The sequence below is a fragment of the Phyllobates terribilis genome, unplaced genomic scaffold, assembly GCF_046119375.1.
Source record: "Phyllobates terribilis strain yellow unplaced genomic scaffold, ASM4611937v1 Scaffold_25__1_contigs__length_18738178, whole genome shotgun sequence".
Taxonomy (NCBI): Eukaryota; Metazoa; Chordata; class Amphibia; order Anura; family Dendrobatidae; genus Phyllobates; species Phyllobates terribilis.
The window spans coordinates 17,527,114-17,552,690 of record NW_027362785.1 but is presented as its reverse complement, the minus strand read 5'-3'; the positions used below and the strand labels follow the sequence as shown (position 1 = coordinate 17,552,690).

General features: G+C 55.1%; 1 protein-coding gene across 1 annotated transcript in view; it reads right to left on the bottom strand.

The window, feature by feature from the left end:
- The window catches only part of SUZ12 (SUZ12 polycomb repressive complex 2 subunit), a 57,676-nt gene that overhangs the window by 9,692 nt on the left and 22,407 nt on the right, over nt 1–25,577 (bottom strand). The window contains 13 exon segments of the mRNA XM_073660385.1: nt 11,163–11,361; nt 11,450–11,607; nt 11,717–11,839; nt 11,841–11,861; nt 16,849–16,940; nt 18,639–18,816; nt 18,938–19,043; nt 20,386–20,482; nt 21,162–21,393; nt 21,858–21,943; nt 22,022–22,071; nt 23,615–23,683; nt 23,906–23,970. Coding sequence (XP_073516486.1) covers nt 11,163–11,361; nt 11,450–11,607; nt 11,717–11,839; nt 11,841–11,861; nt 16,849–16,940; nt 18,639–18,816; nt 18,938–19,043; nt 20,386–20,482; nt 21,162–21,393; nt 21,858–21,943; nt 22,022–22,071; nt 23,615–23,683; nt 23,906–23,970 — 1,476 coding nt within the window.

Genomic DNA, 25,577 nt, shown 5'->3' with positions numbered 1-25,577 from the left:
ACAACCCCCTCAGCTGGCTGCATCGAGAGGCCGGTGACAATGGTATATTACTGCGGTGGAGCCTGGCTCGACAGCAGTATGATTTTACCATTCAGCACAAGAAGGGTAGCGAACATGGCAACACCGATGGGCTGTCGTGCAAGGGGATGCCGAGGAGGTAGGCCTGGGAAACCATCTGTAAATTTGTTTCCCATGCAACCTCAGAAAGGGGGAGGTGTGATAGAAAAATATTAAAATGATCCCCCTCACACAGAATTTACAGTAAAAGGGAACATCCTAAGCCTCCTTGATGTAGAATTGCACAGTGGACATCGGGAAGTGACAAATCTAATAAAAATTCTGTGTGAAGTCCAGACTCCTGGTAGTGCCCAGGTGACTGAAACAGGATGTCTATAGTGAGACACAGATTTATAGATTACCTGTCCAATTAGATATTCACTTCCCTTCCTTTAAAAACGGAAGAGGTCTTTCCTGTCTGACACCTTTTACAGATAGCTATTATTCCTCCAGGATGAACTTCCTTCCATCAAAATATCTTTGTAAGCCACAGAGTTATGAATATTGAAGTTTGTATAGATCTGATATTGATGGGATATACATTTTCAGCTTCAGGGCTAATTGGGGAAGAATATGCATATTTTCTCATGAATAACACTTGGCTATAAGCTCCAAATCAATAGTGCCAGATAACTGACATCAGCCATGCCATGGAAAGGTAAAATCCCGATAAAAAAATATGGCGGCGATCACTCCTGACGATCGCAGAAGTTTGAGAAGGGCTGAGAACATCTCACAACCCGGCCCACGTGAGGTCATCAAGGGGAGGCAGGTGGGTGTAACTTGGGTGCTGTTAAAAGATCAAGGCAAATTATGATCTGTGCTTGTGTAGAGATACACATCGGTGTATACATGAATCCCGTTCACCGAACGTCTCCAATCAAAGTGCTCTCCTTCGCTAAGCTGAATCATCTCGGTGATCAGCTAAGTAAGTTCTTTTGGTAATCCCGTCTTATTTTTATCTAACTGTATATGATCTCTCTATATATAGATATAAACATCTATATCTCTCTCTCTGTATCTACATGTATATATTTTTTTTTATATATACACACACTGCCTATCGTTCTGGATTAAATATAAAATTTAATAGTTCTGAAATTCGCACCCCAAAGCCATACGCTACAAGAAATCAGGGCTCCAGTCAGCCTGTATAAAAACGACTGGTGGTGGCAGCGAGTAGTCTTGGGTTATCGTGGAGTTAGCAGTGAGAGTACTGAGGGTATATACACATATTCCATGTGTTGGAATCGGAGGTGTATATACCATACACTCACTGCTAGTTTACCAATAACCGGCCTATTAGTTGCAACAGCCTGCGGCCTCCTCCATTAATAGTCGATCAATCGCATAATTGTCTGGACGATAGGGGGCAGCAGAGAGCTGTTCAAGACAAAGATAACAGCGAGTGGATCTGCGTGACCTTCCAGGCTTTGATGTGCTGTCAGGGCTGGCTTCCTTCCTTCCTTCTCTCACCCCTCCCTTATCCACCTTTGTCACAAGACAAGAGCTAGCAAATCCACCACTTGTCAGTATAAGAGCTGTCTCCATGTAAATCTCAGCACAAAAACCCAATTAACACTCCTGAGTAAGGCCCTGCAAACAAATGCTGGCAAGAGAGGTGCCACCAACCTACTTAAAATGCAAAGGCAGGGGACAATTAGACGCAGGTTTGAGATAAATCTACAGATACCTGTTGAAATTTCATTCCCAGGACTTCAAAAGAGTTTAATAAAAATCTCAGGCCCTTCAGAGCTGAAACGAAATATGGAATAACTAAAGTTCCATACATCCGATAATGATGGGACCCATATTTTTAGTGACAGGTTCAGCTAGGGAACGATAGGGATATTATCCTGTCGCTGTAAACCCCTCTGTGGAGCTGTAGGGCAAAAGCACCAGAACAGATTGCAGGTACGCCACGCGTGGTCTCTAAATGAAGGTGAAATCTTAACGAAAAATATGGTGTCGTTTCCAAGCTTCTGCGATCAATGAGAGAAGTTATCGCAGAAGTTAGCGTTTTTAATAAAAACATGAAGGGTGGAGCTCAGCCCCTGTGATTTCAGTGCAATGGGGTGTGGGCAGGTCTCTCCCTTCAGCATAAAATAGTCTGCTGAGGTTGGAGTAGCATTCATTGCCAGGGGGTATATAGTTATTATATGCAAAGGATCCTGTTCGATAACAGTCAAATCAGAGGAGAGCTCCCCTCCAGCTATATTGAATCGTCTAAGCGATCGTATAGTAAGTTTCTGCTTTAATCATTATTTTGTGTAACTGCTTATGTATTTTAATGTCTCCTTTGTAACATCCTTGTATATATTTTTCCTAAACACTGCCTCCGTTTCGGATTAAATATAAAATGTAATAGTTCTGTTTCTTTTGTCCTGTAATCGTTCCCTCCCCCGAAGCCATACGCTACCAAAAAGGCGGCGCCTGCCCAGGTCTGTATTATATTTCAAATCTAGACGGTGGTGGCAGCGAATATTAATAACTGGGCTATTGTGAAGCTGACAGTGACCGTAAACACACATTCCATACGTTAGAATCTAAAGGTGTGACGCCATACGCTCACTGGTTGCTTGCCGATACCTCCATAGTGAGCAGTGGGGACTGTGTGCTCGCTGATCCCTGACGAAATCCTGAGAGTGACGGCAAGGTGAGATATTGCGTGATCTCCCCGGTGTCATCGCTGTGGAATTCCTGACAAATTGGTGGCAGCGGTGGGATATTACAGAACATGAGTGGCTGGATTGAGCAATCATTCCTGTCACTGAAAAGAATTAAGAAATCAGACTCCGTGTTTTAATATTTTCTATCTGGGACATTACTGTACGTGAAGCAGTTGCATCCCCTCCCCTTGTTTTTCTGTCCTCCCTTTTGGCAATGATGACTGCACGTGAAGATCCCTGGTATCAACAGCAGGCGAAGGCCACTATCACTGCTCTCTGTGAGCTGGGACAGATTGACCACACGGGCAAAACCAAGGACCAGATGATTGCTGAACTGTTGCAAGGTGCCACAGAGCCAGTCCTACAGCAGAGCCCTGATGATGGGGCGGCCAGCCAAGGCCCGGATGGTGCTGCGGCAGGGGTCCCACCTGTGATTACCAGCCATACCAGCAGCCAGGGTAGTGTGGACCCCCACCTGCAGATGGCCCTGGAGCAGCTCGCCGCAGAAAACCGTGACTGACGAATGCAGCTGATCCTGAAATTCCAGGAGCAAAGGGCCCAAGCTGACCGAGAGGAGTAGCAGGCAGAGGCTGACCGACAGCACCAGCTGGAGCTAGCCCGGATTCAGAAGGAGCCTGCAGATCCTTGAGTCCAACAGCTTTAAACCCCGTCCTGAGCATTTTCCTGTAATGGAAAAGGATGGTGACTTAGACACATTTCTGCGAGGCCTTGAAAAGGCCTGCAGGCAGTATCAGCTGTCCACGGACCAGTGGGCAAGATATTTAACTCCAGGGCTACGAGGAAAAGCTCTGGAGGTGTTTGCTTCCCTCCCTCGAGAACAAGATGGAGTCTATGAGGCCGTCAAGCAGGCCCGGATAAGAAAGTACCAGCTGACTCCGGGAGGTTTACCAGAAAAAGTTCAGAGCCCTCCAACATGGACCACCTGATAGCTACCGTGATATGGTGGATGGGCTCAGAACCAACTTTGAGCAGTGGATCCGAGTACTGTCAGTCACCACCTTCGAGGACCTCAAGGATCTGATGGTGAAGGACAAGTTTCTTCATCTTTGCCCTGTGGAGGTGAGACAATTTGAACTTGACCGGGGGCCAAAGGAAGCCGCCAAAGCAGCCCAGATCGCGGATACCTATGAGGCCAACCGTACACCAGAGGTGCAGAAGCCAGCCGCCGCCAGCTGGAAAGGGGGTAAGCTTACAACCACCCCCAGTGTCCCAGCCAGCCGGCCCTCAGCGGGTCCTGCCCCATCCTCCAGCACCTGGACTGCATTTGACTCCCGTAAGTGCTATACTTGTGACCAAATGGGTCACATCAGCCTTGCCTGCCTGGGGAGGCAGAAGATGGACCCCACACGAGGCCTCAGGGCCTACAGCAGCCATTCTTTTTGTGGGTGGGGCAGTTGGCTGTGAGAACTTACAACCGGTTACTGTGGGCCACACAGTTACTGTCGGCCTTAAGGACACTGGCGCAGAACGTACCCTCATCTGCCCCGAGTTCGTGTTACCAGAGGAGCTCATTCCTGGGAAGACCCTGACTGTCACCAGATTTGGGGGTGTTCGCTGTCCCATATCGAAGGCAGAGTTTTCCAGGAATGGGGTGCGGGGACGGGGTTAAGGGAAGTGGGGGTGTCGGAGAATCTCGCCACTAATGTGATACTGGGAACTGATCGGAGACAGTTGGTTGCCCGATACATCCCTGACAACCCTCCCAGATCTGATGCGTCATGTAAAGCCGCTGTCAATGTGATGATGTATAATAAAAATGTGTTGTGGTAAAGGGGAACTCAGCCGCCTCACCCTGCGGGGTGACGCTGCTGAGGATCCCCTAAAGCGAGCCAGTATAAGTGCTAGGGGCAAGGGGAGCAGGTCATCTCGTGCAGGTGACCAGTGTCACGCTAGAGAGTGGCATAGTCTATGGCAGCTGCCCCAAGACTAGCACTGCTCCAGAGGTGATGAGAAAGGATGGGGAGAAGCACGGGGATCATAGGGAAACACCAAGGTTACTCATCGGTAGTCGTTTTTTCCTGAACCCATGACAGCACATCTTAAGAGAGAGTTCTGCCCCATCAAGGACAGGAAACAGTCTGAAATAAAAGGGAGGCACCTCTCCCTCGCTCCAGATTACAGAGCATTGAGAGGCCCTCCAGAAAAGGTTAGACACATAACCAACCCCTACAATATAATATAAATATCACCATACATAATTAATATCTCTAACTAGTTATCTATATATCTATCTCACCCAAAAAAGTGCACACCAGGGTGTGAGAAAAAAACTGGAGGGGGCGGGGGGGAACTATGGGTGCTATCATGGGTTCAGGAAAAACCGGCTACCGGTAACCTTGGTGTTTTTCCCTCACCCGTGACAGCACACCTTGAGAGGATTTTGGAAAATTATGAGCACCCTAGGGAGGGACCACCGCCCAGGAGGCTGCTACGGCTCTGGTGGTGTGAGCCTTGACAGCCGGAACTCCTGTGGATGTATATGCAAATGTCCTCCCTAAGCCACCTGGAAATGGTACCCTTGGACACCCCGTGACCTTTCCTACTCCCCTGAAAGGCCAGGAACAAGGAATGCTCCTTCCTCCACTCACTAGTCATGTTAATGTACAGTAGTAGGGATCTCCTAACATCCAAGCTATGGAATCTAACTTCCCTGGGGTTTTTTGGATTGCTGCAAAACAAGGGTAGTACAATCTCCTGGTTACAGTGGAATCTAGACACCACCTTGGGAAGATATGCCGGGTCCGGACGCAACGTGACCCCATCATGAATTTGCGTGTACGGAGGATTGACCGAGAGGGCCTGCAGGTCACTCACCCTACGGGGTGATGTTGAGGCCACTAAGAGGATGGTTTTAAGGGTGAGGATCTTTGGAGAGACGTCCTATAGGGGCTCGAACGGGTCACTGGTGAGTGCGTTCAAGACCAGACTCGGGTCCCAGGAAGGAACTTTAAGAGACCGAACCGGTCTGACTCTGGCACAGGACTTAAATCTAGAGACCCACCTGTTCCCTGCCAGGTTACAATTACAGAGTGCCCCCAAGGCAGACACCTGAACTTTAAGAGTCCCCGTGACTAGACCCAGGTCACGCCCCTATTGTAAAAACTCCAGGATTCCCTTGATTGGCGGCTTATCTGATAACGGGGCATCTATAAAATCTAGGAATTTCCCCCAGACTTGGATGTAAATTTTAGTTGTTATTGGTTTCCTACTATCCAGTAGGGTAGATACCAAATCTGGTGAAAACCACTTGCTACTTAGCAGTGACCTCTCAGATTTCACGCCGCAAGATGAAAACCTCTGGCTTGGGCGTGGAATACCGGTCCCTGAAGGAGAAGGTCCGGCCTCTCTGTAGGACCCAGGGATCTGAAAGACATTAGACGAAGCAGGGAGAACCAGGGTCTCTTTGGCTGAAAGGGGCTATAAGAATTATCCTCACCACTGCCGGAACCATTACTAACGGAGGAAAGGCATAGGCCTTCCTGAAATTCCATGGAAACTGGAGGGCATCTACAGCTTAGGGATTTTCTGTTGGGTTCAAGGAACAGAACCTCTCTACCTTCCTGTTTGCTCTTGTGGTGAACAGGTCTATGTCTGGTTGCCCCCCTAACTGGACTATCTGTCGGAAGACCAACGGGTTTAGGCTCCACTCCCCCTGTCTTAGGGTGTGGCGGTTGAGAAAATCTGCCCTTGCGTTTTCCACCCCCTTATGTGTAGGGTACTGAGGGATGGGAGATGTTGCTCTGCCATATGTAGGATTCTGTCGGCTACAGTCATCAGGGAGCGTGATCTAGTTTCCCCCTGGTGATTTACATAGGCTACTGTTGTCCGATTGTCGGACGTGACCTGGACATGGTGACCCTGAATGTGAGGAAGGAAGCCTATCAGGGATTTCTCCACTGCCCAAAGTTCTTTTAAGTTTGAAGATGCCCCTATCTGGTGGTATGCCCAGTGACCCTGTACTGAGAGCTCTACTAGATGACCCCTTCCATCGGTGGTGATCATACGGTCTGCTGATCTCGACCACTGTATGCTTGAGGTCAGATTTTCCCTGTCTGTCCACCATGAAAGGGAATCTACAGCTTCTAGGGAAAGAGATAAATTTCTTTCTAAATGCCCGTTGAAGGATCTCTGCGCTGACAGGACCTCCCACTGAAGAAGTCTCATATGCCCCTGAGCCCCTCTGACTGCCGGGAGACAGGCCGTCATGGAGCCCAGGAGGGACATTACAGGAGACTCTATGGCCTTTGAGACTAAACCGATTACTTTGCGGACCTTGTCTTCGGGGAGGAAGCAGGCTTGGAGATGAGAATTCAGGATTAGACCCAGGAAGATTTGAGTCCTAGGGTTAGGGTTAATTTTGATTTTTGGGTATTTGTCAACCATCCTAGCCGTTGCAACACCGCCGTGACTTCTAGAAGTTGACTGGAGCAGTGGACTTCTGTTTTCCCTATTACCAAAACGTCATCTAAGTAGGGAACGATCACTACGTTTTTGACTCGTACAAAGGCTGTTACTTCTGCTATGAATTTCGTAAATACTCTCGGGCTATGGAGAGGCCGAAGGGTAGGGCAGTAAACTGAAAATGCCTCAGTTCCTCCTGAATGAACAGGGCTACTCGCAGATATTTCTGGTAGTCTGGATGGATTGGGACATGATAATAAGCGTCCTTCAGGTCTATTACTGCCATAAAGCAATTGTGGTGCAAGAGCTTCACTGCCGAGCTCCATTTTGAAAGCCTGGTTCTCCATCAACCGGTTTGGACTCTTGAGGTTGATGATGGTTCTTAAGGACCCATTTGGTTTTTATATCATGAATAGAGGGGAATATAATCCCGTACCCCCCCCCCCCCTTGTGATATCGGAACGTCGAGAAGGACTCGTTTCTCTACTAGCTCTAATATTTCTGACTGCAGAACTCTGTTCTTCCGGGAACTTCACTCTTGGGGGTAATCACAAAGGTCCGGCGAGGAATCTGCCTGAACCGCATCTTTTAGGATACCCGAATCCTCCAAGGGTAGGGATGATGTGGCAACTGCCCCGTCAACTTTGGGGATTTTATCCCAAGGCTCAGAGTCCTTCTCCTCGAAGGGGTATCTTCTCTTAGAGAAGAAGGGTAAGGCCCCTGATCTTTCCGGCTTCCTCCATTCTCGGTCATTGAGGCCCTGAATTTTAGAGTTTACCGGAAAGGAGCATCTTTTTCTTTCTCCAAGGCCCACGAACATAATGTCTTCCCGGGATCCGGCTGCTTTCTCCTCCACCAAACCCATGGTTGATCTGACCGCTCTAACCAACTTGTCCGTACCCTCAATTGGCAAGCAGGGTCTACCATTATCCGATGAAGAAGAGGACGATGAATCAAAGCCATAGATCCTCGGACTGGGAGGAATCAGGCGGAGGAGATATTTTTATGGGATTTTCTCTTCCCTCTAAGTAACCCCTTCAGGGACCTTTGAACCTCTGCGTGGACTATGGATTTTAGATTGGATGCAAAATCCAGAAAACTTTCCGCTATGGTTTCTATTAATACAATTTGAGCAAAGCTGTCTTTGCCAATCTATGGGAAGGGGAATTTGACATAGGGCACAAATCCTGTGCTTTTGCTTGGCGCTACTCTTCTTAGGCTCCTACAGAAGGAAGCACATAAGAGATTCCCATTACTAAAAGGTGACATTCACGAAGATCACTCACCCCTGAAGTCACAAACGGGTACCGGATTCGGAGGCTGCGGTGGAATATGCGATGATTCCTTTCTGGATGGTTCAGAGGTCCGACACCTTACTCCTGCGGCTGCCACTACGATTGCTTGAGCGGCTGTCCGTGTGAAAGGCGTCAGACTGTCCTGGTCAGCCATGGTTAACCAAGACCTATGTGCTGGAGCATGAGCAGCGCTTCCAGGATAAACACCCCCCTTTAAATAGGGCCATCCAGAACCTCCTCCGGCTCAAGCGCCCTCCGGCTTCAAAAATTAAATGGCTGGGGAACAATGCACAGGGCGCCGCCATCTTGGATCGGCGAGTCATACCCGGAAGTTGCCCAGAATGCGGCCAACTGAGGAGTCTGCAGCAGGGGGGAGGGCGGCGCAGTGGTCTGCAGGAAGCCGGAGCCTACCTCACCGCGTGCGCCCGCTCGGACACAAGCCCCCCAGGGAGGAGCTGCGGACAGAGCTTCTGGAACCGGGTGCACAGGCTAGCGCCCGTTCTTCCACACTAGAACAGACCCAGGTAAACTTGCATCTTCATCCAGACAGGTTCCCATCAAGGACAGGAAACCAACTGAAGTGAAGGAGGGGTACCGCCCTTTTATTTCAGACGGTCTCAAGGTGTGCTGTCATGGGTGAGGGGAAAAGTGGTCCCGTGCCGCCGACCAGTGTCACGACAGACTGACATGGCCGGTCATAGTCTCCTTCCCCCCAGTGAGCATGGCTCCCAAGGTAAAAATGATGGTTGGAAAGGTAGGCCCCACAACCAGGCAAGGTGAAAGATGTGTGTCCCACTGTGTCAGGATTATGGGAGGAAGGTACCCATAGCCTGTCACAGGTGTAGGTAATAGGTATCCCGAACCTGTCAGGGTGATAGGAAAGCTGGATCCCCAGTCCGTCAGGGTGGTGGGCAAGTTGGGTCCACAATTAGTTGTATCAGCAGGAAAGATGGGCCAGGAGGTGGGCTTAAAGGGGCGATCTGTAAATCAGCCCCCTATGCCACCTCAAAGAGGGGGGGATGTCAGGGAAATATTGAAAATATTCTTTCCCTGAAGCCCCTCTCACGCCTTCCTTATCCACCTTTGTTACAAGACAAGAGCTAGCAATCGACCACTAGTCAGTACAAGAGCTGTCTCCATGTAAATCTCAGCACAAAAACCCAATTAACACACACCTAAGTAAGGCCCTGCAAACAAATGCTGGCAAGAGAGGTGCCACCAACCTACTTAAAATGCAAAGGCAGGGGACAATTAGACGCAGGTTTGAGATAAATCTACAGATACCTGTTGAAATTTCATTCCCAGGACTTCAAAGAGTTAAATAAAAGTCTCCAGGCCCTTCAGAGCCAAAACGAAATATGGAATAACTAAAGTTCCATTCATCCGATAATGATGGGTCCCATAATTTTAGTAACAGGGTCAGCTAGGGAACGATAGGGATATTTTTCTGTCGCTGTAAACACCTCCGTGGCGCTGTAGCGCAAAAGCACCAGAATATAGGATTGCAGGTACGCCACGAGAGGTCTCTAAACAAAGGTAAAATCATAACAGAAAATATGGCGTCGTTTCCAAGCTTCTGCGATCAACGAGAGAAGTTATCGCAGAAGTTAGCGTTTTAAATAAAAACATGAAGGGTGGAGCCAAGCCCCTGTGATTTCAGCGCAAGGGGGTGTGGGCAGGTCTCTCCCTTCAGCATAAAATAGTCTGCTGAGGTTGGAGTAGCATTCATTGCCAGGGGGTATATAGTTATTATATGCAAAGGATCCTGTTCGATAATAGTCAAACCAGAGGAGAGCTCCCCTCCAGCTATATTAATACAAAGAGATAGAGAGCGCAAAGGCCAATAGGGTTTCACCTGTAGGCATAGGGAATAATAGTAAAACGGTGGTTCTCACCTAGTTTGGTTGTGTGAGGACACAACTACCATAACGTATAAAAGGCAGCTGCAGGAGATCTCCAATAGGTGTCCCACAGGACCAGAATAAATCCAAAGACGGTGAAGGTAGAGATATACGTCCGCGCCGCTGAAAAATCCTCAAGTCAGGAACATATAATAAAATCTTTGTTTATTGGTAAATGCCTATGCGTTTCTGGGTGTTCCACACCCCTTCATCAGGGCACCAACAGATATATATATTTCAGGGGCGCGGACGTATATCTCTACCTTCACCGTCTTTGGATTTACTCCAGCTATATTGAATCGTCTCAGCGATTGTATAGTAAGTTTCTGCTTTAATCCTTATTTTGTGTAAGTGATTATGTATTTTAATGTCTCCTTTGTAAAATCCTTGAATATATTTTTCTTAAAAACCCTCTTCCTTTTGGATTAAATATAAAATTTAATAGTGGTTTCTTTTCTCCTGTAATCGTTCCCTCCCCCGAAGCCATATACGCTACCAAAAAGCAGGCACCCGCTCAGGTCTGTATTATATTTCAAATCTGGATGGTGGTGGCAGCAAATAATAATAATTGGGCTATCGTGAAGCTGACAGTGACCGTACGGAGGGCGTAAACACATTCCATACGTTGAAATCCAGAGGTGTGACGCCATACGCTCACTGGTCGCTTGCCGATACCTCCATAGTGAGCATTGGGGACGGTGTGCTTGCGGATCCCTGATGAAATCCTGACAGAGTGACGGCACGGTGAGACATTGCATGATCTCCCCGGTGTCATCGCTGTGGAATACCTGACACGCTCCATTCTCCCAGGCACTTACAGTGATGGTCTTCTCCCTCAGCCACTCTGGGTCCTTCTCGTCCTCACTGTCCACCTCCATCTCCTGGGGTCTTAAGGGCAGGCAGGTGTCACTGTGGAAGTACAGGCGGTTGTGGCCACTGCTGTAGGTCCGTTGCTGCTCCACCTCCCCGTCTTCAGACTCGTAGAACTCGGACATGCCGCCTTTTGTGCGTTTTGGCCTGGTCAAAGTTAGAAATGTAGACATGAAACCTGATCGGCCAGGACAAGGAGCGTGAGGCGCCCACCCAGAGGATGCGCATCTCTCACCTGCACACTAGGATGTGCGTTATTGGCGTCCTCTTCACGGGTCCGTTTCGACTGAATGCAAATCCCGGCTGTCTGTGAATGTCCTGCGGGTTCCCGGCGTAGGAGCCATCGTAACACTCGTTGATTGACACATCGATTCGAGCCCCTTTTGGATGATACTAGGAGCACAGGAGACGCTGAACATCCACCAGGAGAGCTGATCGCCCCACAGCAGCCAAAACACCCTCCCATCAGACACTGCCCTCTGGATATTTGGGGTCTCCTTACCACATAGTTGAAGATGAATCGGCTGTGGCAGAGCTTCAGGTGCTTCAGGAGACTGTAGAGCTTGCGGCAGTTCAGCGTGCACCACGGGCAGTGCAGGTCGTCCCGCGCCTCCGTCTGCTGCCGCGGTGTTGTTATTGTACAGGAACTGCAGAGAGAGTGGGGTCAGGGAGCTAAGCAGACCCCAGAGACGGGGACTAAGGGGAAGTACGCCCCCCGCCCCCAGAGACGGGGACTAAGGGGGAAGTACGGCCCCCCCCCCCCCAGAGACGGGGACTAAGGGGAAGTACACCCCCCGCCCCCAGAGACGGGGACTATGGGGAAGTACGGCCCCCCCCCAGAGACGGGGACTAAGGGGAAGTACGCCCCCCGCCCCCAGAGACGGGGACTAAGGGGAAGTACGCCCCCCCCCCCCAAGAGACGGGGACTAAAGGGGAAGTACGCCCCCCAAGAGACGGGGACTAAAGGGGAAGTACGCCCCCCCAGAGACGGGACTAAAGGGGAAGAGGGGAAGTACGCCCCCCCCCCCCCCCCCCCCAAGAGACGGGGACTAAGGGGAAGTACGCCCCCCCCCCAAGAGACGGGGACTAAAGGGGAAGTACGCCCCCCCCCCCCCCCCAGAGACGGGGACTAAGGGGAAGTACGGCGTCCCCCCCCCACCCCAGGGACGGGGACTAAGGGGAAGTACACCCCCCGCCCCCAGAGACGGGGACTATGGGGAAGTACGGCCCCCCCCCAGAGACGGGGACTAAGGGGAAGTACGCCCCCCGCCCCCAGAGACGGGGACTAAGGGGAAGTACGCCCCCCCCCCCAGAGACGGGACTAAGGGGAAGACGCCCCCCCCCCCCAAGAGACGGGGACTAAAGGGGAAGTACGCCCCCCAAGAGACGGGGACTAAAGGGGAAGTACGCCCCCCAGAGACGGGGACTAAAGGGGAAGAGGGGAAGTACGCCCCCCCCCCCCCCAAGAGACGGGGACTAAGGGGAAGTACGCCCCCCCCCTCCAAGAGACGGGGACTAAAGGGGAAGTACGCCCCCCCCCCCCCAGAGACGGGGACTAAGGGGAAGTACGCCCCCCCCCCAAGAGACGGGGACTAAAGGGGAAGTACGCCCCCCAAGAGACGGGGACTAAAGGGGAAGTACGCCCCCCCAGAGACGGGGACTAAAGGGGAAGAGGGGAAGTACGCCCCCCCCCCCAAGAGACGGGGACTAAGGGGAAGTACGCCCCCCCCCCCCCAAGAGACGGGGACTAGAGGGGAAGTACGCCCCCCCCCCCAGAGACGGGGACTAAGGGGAAGTACGGCGTCCCCCCCCCACCCCAGGGACGGGGACTAAGGGGAAGTACGGCCCCCACAGAGACGGGGACTAAAGGGGAAGAGGGGAAGTACGCCCCCCCCCAAGAGACGGGGACTAAGGGGAAGTACGCCCCCCCCCCAAGAGACGGGGACTAAAGGGGAAGTACGCCCCCCCCCCCCAAGAGACGGGGACTAAAGGGGAAGTATGCCCCCCCCCAGAGACGGGGACTAAGGGGAAGTACGCCCCCCCCCCCCCACACACACAGAGACGGGGACTAAGGGGAAGTACGCCCCCCCCCCCCCCCCCCCCGAGACGGGGACTAAGGGGAAGTACGGCCCCCACAGAGACTAAGACAATGTACATCATCCCCCCCCCCAGAGACAGGGACTAAGGGGAAGTACGCCCCCCCCACACACACACAGAGACGGGGACTAAGGGAAGTACGCCCCCCCCCCCCCCCGAGACGGGGACTAAGGGGAAGTACGGCCCCCACAGAGACTAAGACAATGTACATCATCCCCCCCCCCCAGAGACAGGGACTAAGGGGGAAGTACGCCCCCCCCCCCCCCGAGATGGGGACTAAGGGGAAGTACGGCCCCCACAGAGACTAAGACAATGTACATCATCCCCCCCCCCAGAGACAGGGACTAAGGGGGAAGTACGCCCCCCCACACACACACAGAGACGGGGACTAAGGGGAAGTACGCCCCCCCCCCCGAGACGGGGACTAAGGGGAAGTACGGCCCCCACAGAGACTAAGACAATGTACATCATCCCCCCCCCCAGAGACAGGGACTAAAGGGGGAAGTACGCCCCCCCCCCCCCCCCCCGAGACGGGGACTAAGGGGAAGTACGGCCCCCACAGAGACTAAGACAATGTACATCATCCCCCCCCCAGAGACAGGGACTAAGGGGAAGTACGCCCCCCCCCCGCCCCAGAGACGGGGACTAAGGGGAAGTACGCCCCCCGCCCCCAGAGACGGGGACTAAGGGGAAGTACGCCCCCCCCCCCCCCCCAAGAGACGGGGACTAAAGGGGAAGTACGCCCCCCAAGAGACGGGGACTAAAGGGGAAGTACGCCCCCCCAGCGACGGGGACTAAAGGGGAAGAGGGGAAGTACGCCCCCCCCCAAGAGACGGGGACTAAGGGGAAGTACGCCCCCCCCAAGAGACGGGGACTAAGGGGAAGTACGCCCCCCCAAGAGACGGGGACTAAAGGGGAAGTACGCCCCCCCCCCCCCCCCAAGAGACGGGGACTAAAGGGGAAGTACACCCCCCCCCCAGAGACGGGGACTAAGGGGAAGTACGCCCCCCCCCAGAGACAGGGACTAAGGGGAAGTACGCCCCCCCCCCAGAGACAGGGACTAAGGGAAGTACGCCCCCCCCCCCAGAGACTGGGACTAAGGGGAAGTACGCCCCCCGCCCCCAGAGACGGGGACTAAGGGGAAGTACGCCCCCCCCCCCCCCAAGAGACGGGGACTAAAGGGGAAGTACGCCCCCCAAGAGACGGGGACTAAAGGGGAAGTACGCCCCCCCAGCGACGGGGACTAAAGGGGAAGAGGGGAAGTACGCCCCCCCCAAGAGACGGGGACTAAGGGGAAGTACGCCCCCCCAAGAGACGGGGACTAAAGGGGAAGTACCCCCCCCCCCCCCAAGAGACGGGGACTAAAGGGGAAGTACACCCCCCCCCCCAGAGACGGGGACTAAGGGGAAGTACGGCCCCCCCCCCCCAGAGACGGGGACTAAGGGGAAGTACGGCCCCCACAGAGACGGGGACTAAGGGGAAGTACGGCCCCCACAGAGACGGGGACTAAAGGGGAAGAGGGGAAGTACGCCCCCCCCCCCCCCAAGAGACGGGGACTAAAGGGGAAGTACGCCCCCCCCCCCCCCAAGAGACGGGGACTAAAGGGGAAGTACGCCCCCCCCCCCCCCAAGAGACGGGGACTAAAGGGGAAGTACGCCCCCCCAGAGGCGGGGACTAAAGGGGAAGTACGCCCCCCCAGAGGCGGGGACTAAAGGGGAAGTACGCCCCCCCAGAGGCGGGGACTAAAGGGGAAGTACGCCCCCCAGAGGCGGGGACTAAAGGGGAAGTACGCCCCCCCAGAGGCGGGACTAAAGGGGAAGTACGCCCCCCCCCACAGAGACGGGGACTAAGGGGAAGTACGGCCCCCACAGAGACTAAGACAATGTACATCATTTCCCCCCCCCCCCAGAGACAGGGACTAAGGGGAAGTACGCCCCCCACCCCAGAGACGGAGACTAAGGGGAAGTACGGCCCCCACAGAGACGGGGACTAAAGGGGAAGAGGGGAAGTACGGCCCCCACAGAGACGGGGACTAAAGGGGAAGAGGGGGAAGTACGCCCCCCCCCCCCCCAAGAGACGGGGACTAAAGGGGAAGTACGCCCCCCCCCCCAAGAGACGGGGACTAAAGGGGAAGTACGCCCCCCCCAGAGGCGGGGGACTAAAGGGGAAGTACGCCCCCCCAGAGGCGGGGACTAAAGGGGAAGTACGCCCCCCCCAGAGGCGGGGACTAAAGGGGGAAGTACGCCCCCCCCCCACAGAGACGGGGACTAAGGGGAAGTACGGCCCCCACAGAGACTAAGACAATGTACATCATCCCCCCCCCAGAGACAGGGACTAAGGGGAAGTACGCCCCCCCCCCCGCCCCAGAGACGGGACTAGGGGAAGTACGCCCCCCTCCCGAGACGGGGACTAAAGGGGAAGTACGGCCCCCACAGAGACTAAGACAATGTACATCACCCCCCCCCCCAGAGACAGGGACTAAGGGGAAGTACGCCCCCCCCCCCCCCAGATACGGGGACTAAGGGGAAGTACGCCCCCCCCCCCCCCAGAGACGGGGACTAAGGGGAAGTACGCCCCCCCCCCCCCCAGAGACGGGGACTAAGGGGAAGTACGCCCCCCCCCCCCCCAGAGACGGGGACTAAGGGGAAGTACGCCCCCCCCCCCCAGAGACGGGGACTAAGGGGAAGTACGCCCCCCCCCCCAGAGACGGGGACTAAGGGGAAGTACGCCCCCCCCGCCCCAGAGACGGGGACTAAGGGGAAGTACGGCCCCCCCCCCCGCCCCAGAGACAGGGACTAAGGGGAAGTACGCCCCCCCCCCCCCCCCCCAGAGACGGGGACTAAGGGGAAGTACGCCCCCCCCCCCGCCCCAGAGACGGGGACTAAGGGGAAGTACGCGCCCCCCCCGCCCCAGAGACGGGGACTAAGGGGAAGTACGCGCCCCCCCCCGCCCCAGAGACGGGGACTAAGGGGAAGTACGCGCCCCCCCCGCCCCAGAGACGGGGGACTAAGGAGAAGTACACCCCCCCCAGAGACGGGGACTAAGGGGAAGTACGCCCCCCCCCAGAGACGGGGACTAAGGGGAAGTACGCCCCCCCCGCCCCAGAGACGGGGACTAAGGGGAAGTACGCCCCCCCCCCGCCCCAGAGACGGGGACTAAGGGGAAGTACGCCCCCCCCCCGCCCCAGAGACGGGGACTAAGGGGAAGTACACCCCCCCCCAGAGACGGGGACTAAGGGGAAGTACGCCCCCCCCCCCCCAGAGACGGGGACTAAGGGGAAGTACGCCCCCCCCCGCCCCAGAGACGGGGACTAAGGGGAAGTACGCCCCCCCCCGCCCCAGAGACGGGGACTAAGGGGAAGTACGCCCCCCCCCCCAGAGACGGGGACTAAGGGGAAGTACGGCCCCCGCCCCCAGAGACAGGGACAAAGGGGAAGTACGGCCCCCCCAGAGACAGGGACAAAGGGGAAGTACAGCCCCTTCCCCTCAGACTGTGACTAAAGGTCTGTAAGGACCCCCGGATGAAGCCCCCGGGTACCTGGTAGAAGATGCGCAGCTTTTGCTTTGCGTCGGCCGGCGGCTCCTTCTCCCTCTTCGCCTGCACATCTGGGGAAAATGTCTCCTTCACAGCTGTAAACACAAGAAGGATGAGGGGCGCCCGAGACGCTGCGCACTGTGAGACCCCCGGCTCCCAGGACAACAAGTCTTACTGGGAGTGGTCCCATCAAAAATGGTGAAATGAAGCTAAACTTAGCACAGGCCTTTGTCCGGGAGCAGGGAGGAGGGGTGCGGACCCCCAATACCTCGTTCTTTAACCCTAAATCACATCCCGTGGAACAGACTACACCAAGGGCCCCAGCAACCACCGAGGGGCAGAGGGAGGACGCCACAGCGGGGCCCCCCGCCGAGGGAGGACGCCACAGCGGGGCCCCCCGCCGAGGGAGGGACGCCACAGCGGGGCCCCCCGCCGAGGGAGGACGCCACAGCGGGGCCCCCCGCCGAGGGAGGACGCCACAGCGGGGCCCCCCGCCGAGGGAGGACGCCACAGCGGGGCCCCCCGCCGAGGGAGGACGCCACAGCGGGGCCCCCCGCCGAGGGAGGACGCCACAGCGGGGCCCCCCCGCCGAGGGAGGACGCCACAGCGGGGCCCCCCGCCGAGGGAGGACGCCACAGCGGGGCCCCCCGCCGAGGGAGGACGCCACAGCGGGGCCCCCCGCCGAGGGGCAGAGGGAGGACGCCACAGCGGGGCCCCGCCGAGGGGCAGAGGGAGGACGCCACAGCGGGGCCCCCCACCGAGGGGCAGAGGGAGGACGCCACAGCGGGGCCCCCCACCGAGGGGCAGAGGGAGGACGCCACAGCGGGGCCCCCCACCGAGGGGCAGAGGGAGGACGCCACAGCGGGGCCCCCCACCGAGGGGCAGAGGGAGGACGCCACAGCGGGGCCCCCCACCGAGGGGCAGAGGGAGGACGCCACAGCGGGGCCCCCCACCGAGGGGCAGAGGGAGGACGCCACAGCGGGGCCCCCACCAAGAGGCAAAGGGAGGACAGGGCAACCACCCCTCCCCCAATCCTGTAATGACTGCGGCTCCCACCACATCACCCTCCCTCAATACTGTAATGACTGCGGCTCCCACCACATCACCCTCCCCCAATCCTGTAATGACTGCGGCTCCCACCACATCACCCTCCCCCAATCCTGTAATGACTGCGGCTCCCACCACATCACCCTCCCCCAATCCTGTAATGACTGCGGCTCCCACCACATCACCCTCACCCAATCCTGTAATGACTGTGGCTCCCACCACATCCCCCTCCCCCCAATCCTGTAATGACTGCGGCTCCCACCACATCCCCCTCCCCCAATCCTGTAATGACTGCGGCTCCCACCACATCCCCCTCCCCCAATCCTGTAATGACTGCGGCTCCCACCACATCCCCCTCCCCCAATCCTGTAATGACTGCGGCTCCCACCACATCCCCCTCACCCAATCCTGTAATGACTGCGGCTCCCACCACATCCCCCTCCCCCAATCCTGTAATGACTGTGGCTCCCACCACATCTCCCTCCCCCAATCTTGTAATGACTGCGGCTCCCACCACATCTCCCTCCCCCAATCGTGCAATGACTGTGGCTCCCACCACATCCCCCTCCCCCAATCCTGTAATGACTGTGGCTCCCACCACATCTCCCTCCCCCAATCTTGTAATGACTGCGGCTCCCACCACATCTCCCTCCCCCAATCCTGTAATGATTGTGGCTCCCACCACATCCCCCTCCCACCAATCGCGTAACCACCACAACGCTCAGCCCCCATCCCTCGTCTCTCACCTATAGTCTGCGAGGGCTTCAAGGTCACAGATTTGGGCTCCTGGAGGGCGCTGTCAGAGTTGCGCGTGGCCAGCGGCTTAGCAATGGGCGCTGTGGATTTATCTGTGGAGTCGCTCGACCATCGGAGGTTGAACTGTAGGGTGGGACCCTGGGAGAAGGTCTCGAAAGGAGGCAGCCTCTAAAGAGACGAGCAGTCAGGACAGCGGCTGCTTATCGCCCCACTAATAGTGTCACACAGACAGGGCAGAGCGCCTGCACATGCCCACCCCCACAGTCAGTACAGCATGCTCCGCTCCTACCTTCCCATCGAGAATGGTTTCCCACGTGGCCCTCTTCTTGCTGACTGGGCAATCCTCCATCTCCTGCATGGCCACCTCGTACTCCCCATCCAACAACTGCAGACGTCTGAAAAAAGGAGAGTCAATCACCGAGCTCACCCCCCAACGGCCGAGAAAAGGGCGGGACCCAGGACACCGAGCTCGCCCCCAACGGCCGAGAACAGGGCAGGGACCCAGGACACCGAGCTCGCCCCCCAACGGCCGAGAACAGGGCAGGGACCCAGGACACCGAGCTCACCCCCAACGGCCGAGAAAAGGGCGGGGACCCAGGACACCGAGCTCGCCCCCCAACGCCGAGAACAGGGCAGTGACCCAGGACACCGAGCTCGCCCCTCAACGGCCGAGAACAGGGCAGGGACCCAGGAAACCGAGCTCGCGCCCCAATAGCCGAGAACAGGGCGGGGACCCAGGACACCGAGCTCGCCCCCCAACGGCCGAGAACAGGGCAGGGACCCAGGACACCGAGCTCGCCCCCCAACAGCCGAGAACAGGGCAGGGACCCAGGAAACCGAGCTCGCGCCCCAATAGCCGAGAACAGAGCGGGGACCCAGGAAACCGAGCTCTCCCTCCAAAAGGGCGGGGACCCAGGCCACCGAGCTCGCCCCCCAACAGGGCGGGGACCCAGGACACCGAGCTCACACCCCTACGGCCGAGAAAAGGGCGGGGATCCAGGACACCGAGCTCGCCCCCCAACGGCCGAGAACAGGGCAGGGACCCAGGACACCGAGCTCGCCCTCCAACGGCCAAGAACAGAACGGGGACCCAGGACACCGAGCTCGACCCCCAACAGCCGAGAACAGGGCAGGGACCCAGGACACCGAGCTCGCCCCCCACGGCCGAGAACAAGGCGGGGACCCAGGACACCGAGCTCGCCCCCCAACGGCCGAGAACAGGACGGGATCCAGGACACCGAGCTCGCCCCCCAAACTCCGAGAACAGGACGGGGATCCAGGACACCGAGCTCGCCCCCCAAACTCCGAGAACAGGACGGGGATCCAGGACACCGAGCTCGCCCCCCAAACTCCGAGAACAGGACGGGGATCCAGGACACCGAGCTCGCCCCCCAAACTCCGAGAACAGGACGGGGATCCAGGACACCGAGCTCGCCCCCCACAACGTCCGAGAACAGGACGGGGATCCAGGACACCGAGCTCGCCCTCCAACGGCCGACAACAGGGCGGGGACCCAGGACACCGAGCTCGCCCCACAACGGCCAAGAACAGGGCGGGGACCCAGGACACCGAGCTCGCCCCACAATGGCTGAGAACAGGGCGAGGACACCCCACAATGGCCAGGATGCCTCCCCACCCCAGCTGTCCCCGAGAATGGGACGAGGAGCCGAGACACCACCGTTCCACAACAACCGCCCTCGTGAACTAGGTGAGGAGCTGGGAGACTCCAGACATCACCTGTTCTTATCAAACACCGTCATCTGCGCCACAAAGGTCTTCTCCTCATCTCTACTGGACGAGATCCTTTTACGTCTCGTCGGGACATCGGTCACCTCTGCAGAGAGAAGACGCAGCATATCAGCCCAATACAGAGTACACAACAGTGAGCGCAGCTCTGGAGTATAATACAGGATCAGTAATGTATGTACACAGTGACTGCACCAGCAGAATAGTGAGTGCAGCTCTGGAGTATAATACAGGAGGCAACTCAGGATCAGTAATGTAATGTATGTACACAGTGACTGCACCAGCAGAATAGTCAGTGCAGCTCTGGAGTATAATACAGGATGTAACTCAGGATCAGTAATGTAATGTATGTACACAGTGACTGCACCAGCAGAATAGTGAGTGCAGCTCTGGAGTATAATACAGGAGGTAACTCAGGATCAGTAATGTAATGTATGTACACAGTGACTGCACCAGCAGAATAGTGAGTGCAGCTCTGGAGTATAATACAGGATGTAACTCAGGATCAGTAATGTAATGTATGTACACAGTGACTGCACCAGCAGAATAGTGAGTGCAGCTCTGGAGTATAATACAGGAGGTAACTCAGGATCAGTAATGTATGTACACAGTGACTGCACCAGCAGAATAGTGAGTGCAGCTCTGGGGTATAGTACAGGATGTAAGTCAGGATCAGTACTGATAAGCAGAACAGTGAGCACAGCTGTGAAGCACAATGTGCCTTGTTAGTAGTAATGAGGGATCACTTCTACAGTCATTGAACGCACCAATGTTTTCGTTGGTCTCGCCATTGGTCAGGCCATTGAAGTCGCGGTGTCCTGGTCGGGTGACGCGGAATAGCAGGGAGTAGGACTTTACCATGTGGCTATTGCTGGGCTCAAACTCGTTGCTGGACACGGCCAGGGAGGGGAAGCTGCAGATTTTGGAGTGGTTGAGGTCAGGGTTCAGAGGCACCTGCTTCTTGCCGGTGGGGACCTGCCGTATGGGACAGCTGACATCCTGAAGGAGACGAGAACAAAACACTAAGTTCCTCATGTGACAGCTGCAGAGCATCCGCCCCTCCGATCAAGACGGACATGGGCTGCTTGTTCAACGGCTGGTGAGCTCAGGAGGTGACGGAGGAGAAGGGTGTGATCAGCGGATGGCTGGGATAAGACACGTCACACAGTTTCCTACAATCGCCTGCAGTACACTTCTGTTCAAAAAATAATAAAAATGACCTGGACCAACAGGTTGGACATGGGGTTTTAAAATAGGGGTCCAAGGCGACCTGCAGCGCCTGACTGAGCGGGGGGACCAAGGTGAAGGCATCCCCCCCTCACTTGGCCAGGCACCGCAGATCGCCTGGGGTCCCCCAGGCTGAGGGGGTAGAGCAGGACGCCCGGCCGAGCGGAGGGTGAAAGGGCCGGACCAAGGCGCTCAACATGGGTGATGAAGGTGGGAAGTAATGGAGGGTCACTAACCTTACGCTTCTTGTGGCACACCTTCACAAGCAGGACCTCCAGGGTTACAGAGTTTTGTTCATTCTCAGAGTTCAGAGATGATTTATCTGAGGGGGAGATGAGAGTTGTCAGCTCCCTGCTACAGGACCCCACCGTCCCACCAACCCCGCGCCTCCCACACTTACCACTTTTATGGAAGAAGCCAGTGAACGTGAGCTGCAGGTGAGCAGAGAGACTGGAGGGAGAGAAGAAGGTGTCAGGATTAGTGATGATCTCATTAGTGATGATTAGTGATGGTACTCGCCCGAGCATCTCAGCACTCGAGATGTTCGGAGCTCGCAGAGTACTTTTGAGATGCTCGGGCGGGAGCTCGAGTCCCCGTTGTCCTGCGCTTGCGGTGAGCGTGAGAGAATTCTCCCACGCTGTCAGTGACGTGCATGAGGTGAGCTGAGCTCATCTTTATGCCGTCACAGCCGGACACTGAGGAGCCAAGCATGCCTGTGCTTCTCAGTGTCTGCGGGATGACAGGCTGGATGGCAGCGTTCTGCTGCGATCCAGCCTGTCATGTGAATGTAGCAGAGCTGAAGCTGTCCTGGGAACCATGGAAAGGTAAGGATGATGTTGCTTTATTATTTTTCTTTTATTGCAGGAGATCGTTGGCTTCAGCTGGAATGGGCGTGACGGTAAGTATGGTTTAATTTAGAACAATAAAGAATTGTGTCTTTATTTCAATTAAAAGGACTTTATTCTGGGTGTTTGTGTTTTTTTGTAACTTTGACTATGGGGTTAGTAATGGGGGTGTCTTATAGACGCCTCTCCATTACTAACCTGGGCTTGATGTCAGCTGGCATTAAAAGCTGACATCAACCCCAGCCCTATTACCCCACTGCCACCGCTACAGGGCAGTGGGAAGAGCGAGGCTAAGTGCCAGAATTAGCGCATCCTATAGATGTGCCATTTCTGGGGTGGCTGACGGCTGGTGTTTCTAGCCTGGGAGGGGGCCAATATTCATGGCACCCTTCCTGGGCTATTCATATCAGCCCCCAGCTGTCTGCCTAGCCTTTGCTAGCTATTAAAATACGGGGAACCCCACGCCAATTTTTTCTAATAAATCCTTTAACACTAAATGACAAGTACAGTAAGCAACACTATCACTGTACTTATTATATATGTGACTGACATGTTTCTATCTATCTAATCTATGTGTGAAGCTCTATTCTTTCTGTTCTACATTGTCGGGTACCGGTGTATGACGCTGATGAATTGCCGGCCGGCCTTTTTTTAAAGAGGCAGGTGCATGAAAATCGGAGGGCACTAGTGTATTCCAAGTGCCCTGCTATGTTTTTCATGCACCCTCCTATATATTCTGCCTGCCTGACGTTTAATTGAGCACTGTTCCCATCGATATGGGCAATTTTTGACCTTCCGCAAACCGCCAGGGGGGGGGGGGGGGGGGGGGGGGGGGGGGGGGGGGACGACGACGGGGGGACACGACGACGACCAGAAAAATGCTCGAGTTTTCCACAGACTTACAGCTTCGAGCACCCAAGCATTTTAGTGCTCGCTCATCACTAGTCACGATACAACCACAGCACCGCCAACCAGAAAGCTTACTACCTTAGCCAGCGGCCCCCACAGTCAGCTGGCAGACCCCCCGCCCCCCCATACATCAGCGGGCCAGGCCCTGCCCCCCCCCCCTTACATCAGCCGGCGGGCACCCCCTCCCCACCCCATCAGCAGGCGGGCACCCCCACACTCCCCATCAGCCGGCGGCCTACCTGTCGGTCTCGTGCTCGCCCCGCATTTTCTCCACCTTTGACAGCAGCTCATTCACCTTAAAGGTTTTCCTGAAAGACGGAGATGAGAGAAGCGATGAGCGGGGCGACGTCCAGAGGGCGAGGAGGTTGGGATCTACCCGGTGTGGAGGGAGCACAGGAGCGTGATGTGCACCACAGAGGAGCAGACGGGCCGGCAGATCGGGGGGATTATGTGACATAGGAGAAATGCTCCCGGGCCGCACATGTAACCAGAGAGCGACTGCAGCGGGGAAACAACAAGCTGCTCATTACCTTCTGGCGTTTGATCGGGAGTTACGGTGAGACATATAGGTGAGCGTCCGATGGAGAAAGATGGGCTGCAGGGAAAAGCACAGAAGAAACAGGAAGTTACAGGGGGACAGAGGTCAAAATGCTGCCCCCTATAGAGGAAACAACAATCAGTACACAGCACCCCCTATAGAGAAAGCACAGTCATCACTACATATACAGCGCCCCCTATAGAAGAGACACAGTAATCACTACATATACAGCACCCCCTATAGAAGAGACACAGTAATCACTACATATACAGCGCCCCCTATAGAAGAGACACAGTAATCACTACATATAAAGCGCCCTCTATAGAAGAGACACAGTAATCACTACATAAACAGCGCCATCTATAAAGGAGACACAGTAATCACTACATATACAGCGCCCTCTATAGAGGAGACACAGTAACCACTACATATACAGCGCCCTCTATAGAGGAGACACAGTAATCACTACATATACAGCGCCCTCTATAGAGGAGACACAGTAATCACTACATATACAGCGCCCCCTATAGAGGAGACACAGTAATCACTACATATACAGCACCCGCTATAGAGGAGACACAGTAATCACTATATATACAGCGCCCTCTGTAGAGGAGACACAGTAATCACTACATATGCAGCGCCCCCTATAGAGGAGACACAGTAATCACTACATATACAGCGCCCTCTATAGAGGAGACACAGTAATCACTACATATACAGCGCCCCCTATAGAGGAGACACAGTAATCACTACATATACAGCGCCCCCTATAGAGGAGACACAGTAATCACTATATATACAGCGCCCCCTATAGAGGAGACACAGTAATCACTACATATACAGCGCCCTCTATAGAGGAGACACAGTAATCACTACATATACAGCACCCGCTATAGAGGAGACACAGTAATCACTACATATACAGCACCCGCTATAGAGGAGACACAGTAATCACTACATATACAGCGCCCTCTATAGAGGAGACACAGTAATCACTACATATACAGCGCCCCCTATAGAGGAGACACAGTAATCACTACATATACAGCGCCCTCTATAGAGGAGACACAGTAATCACTATATATACAGCGCCCTCTATAGAGGAGACACAGTAATCACTATATATATACAGCGTCCCCTATAGAGGAGACACAGTAATCACTACATATACAGCGCCCTCTATAGAGGAGACACAGTAACCACTACATATACAGCGCCCCCTATAGAGGAGACACAGCAATCACTACATATACAGCAATCACTACATATACAGCGCCCTCTATAGAGGAGACACAGCAATCACTACATATACAGCGCCCTCTATAGAGGAGACACAGTAATCACTACATATACAGCGCCCTCTATAGAGGAGACACAGTAATCACTACATATACAGCGCCCTCTATAGAGGAGACACAGTAATCACTACATATACAGCGCCCCCTATAGAGGAGGCACAGTAATCACTATATATACAGCGCCCCCTATAGAGGAGACACAGTAATCACTATATATACAGAGCCCCCTATAGAGGAGACACAGTAATCACTACATATACAGCACCCGCTATAGAGGAGACACAGTAACCACTACATATACAGCACCCCCTATAGAGGAGACACAGTAATCACTACATATACAGCGCCCCCTATAGAGGAGAC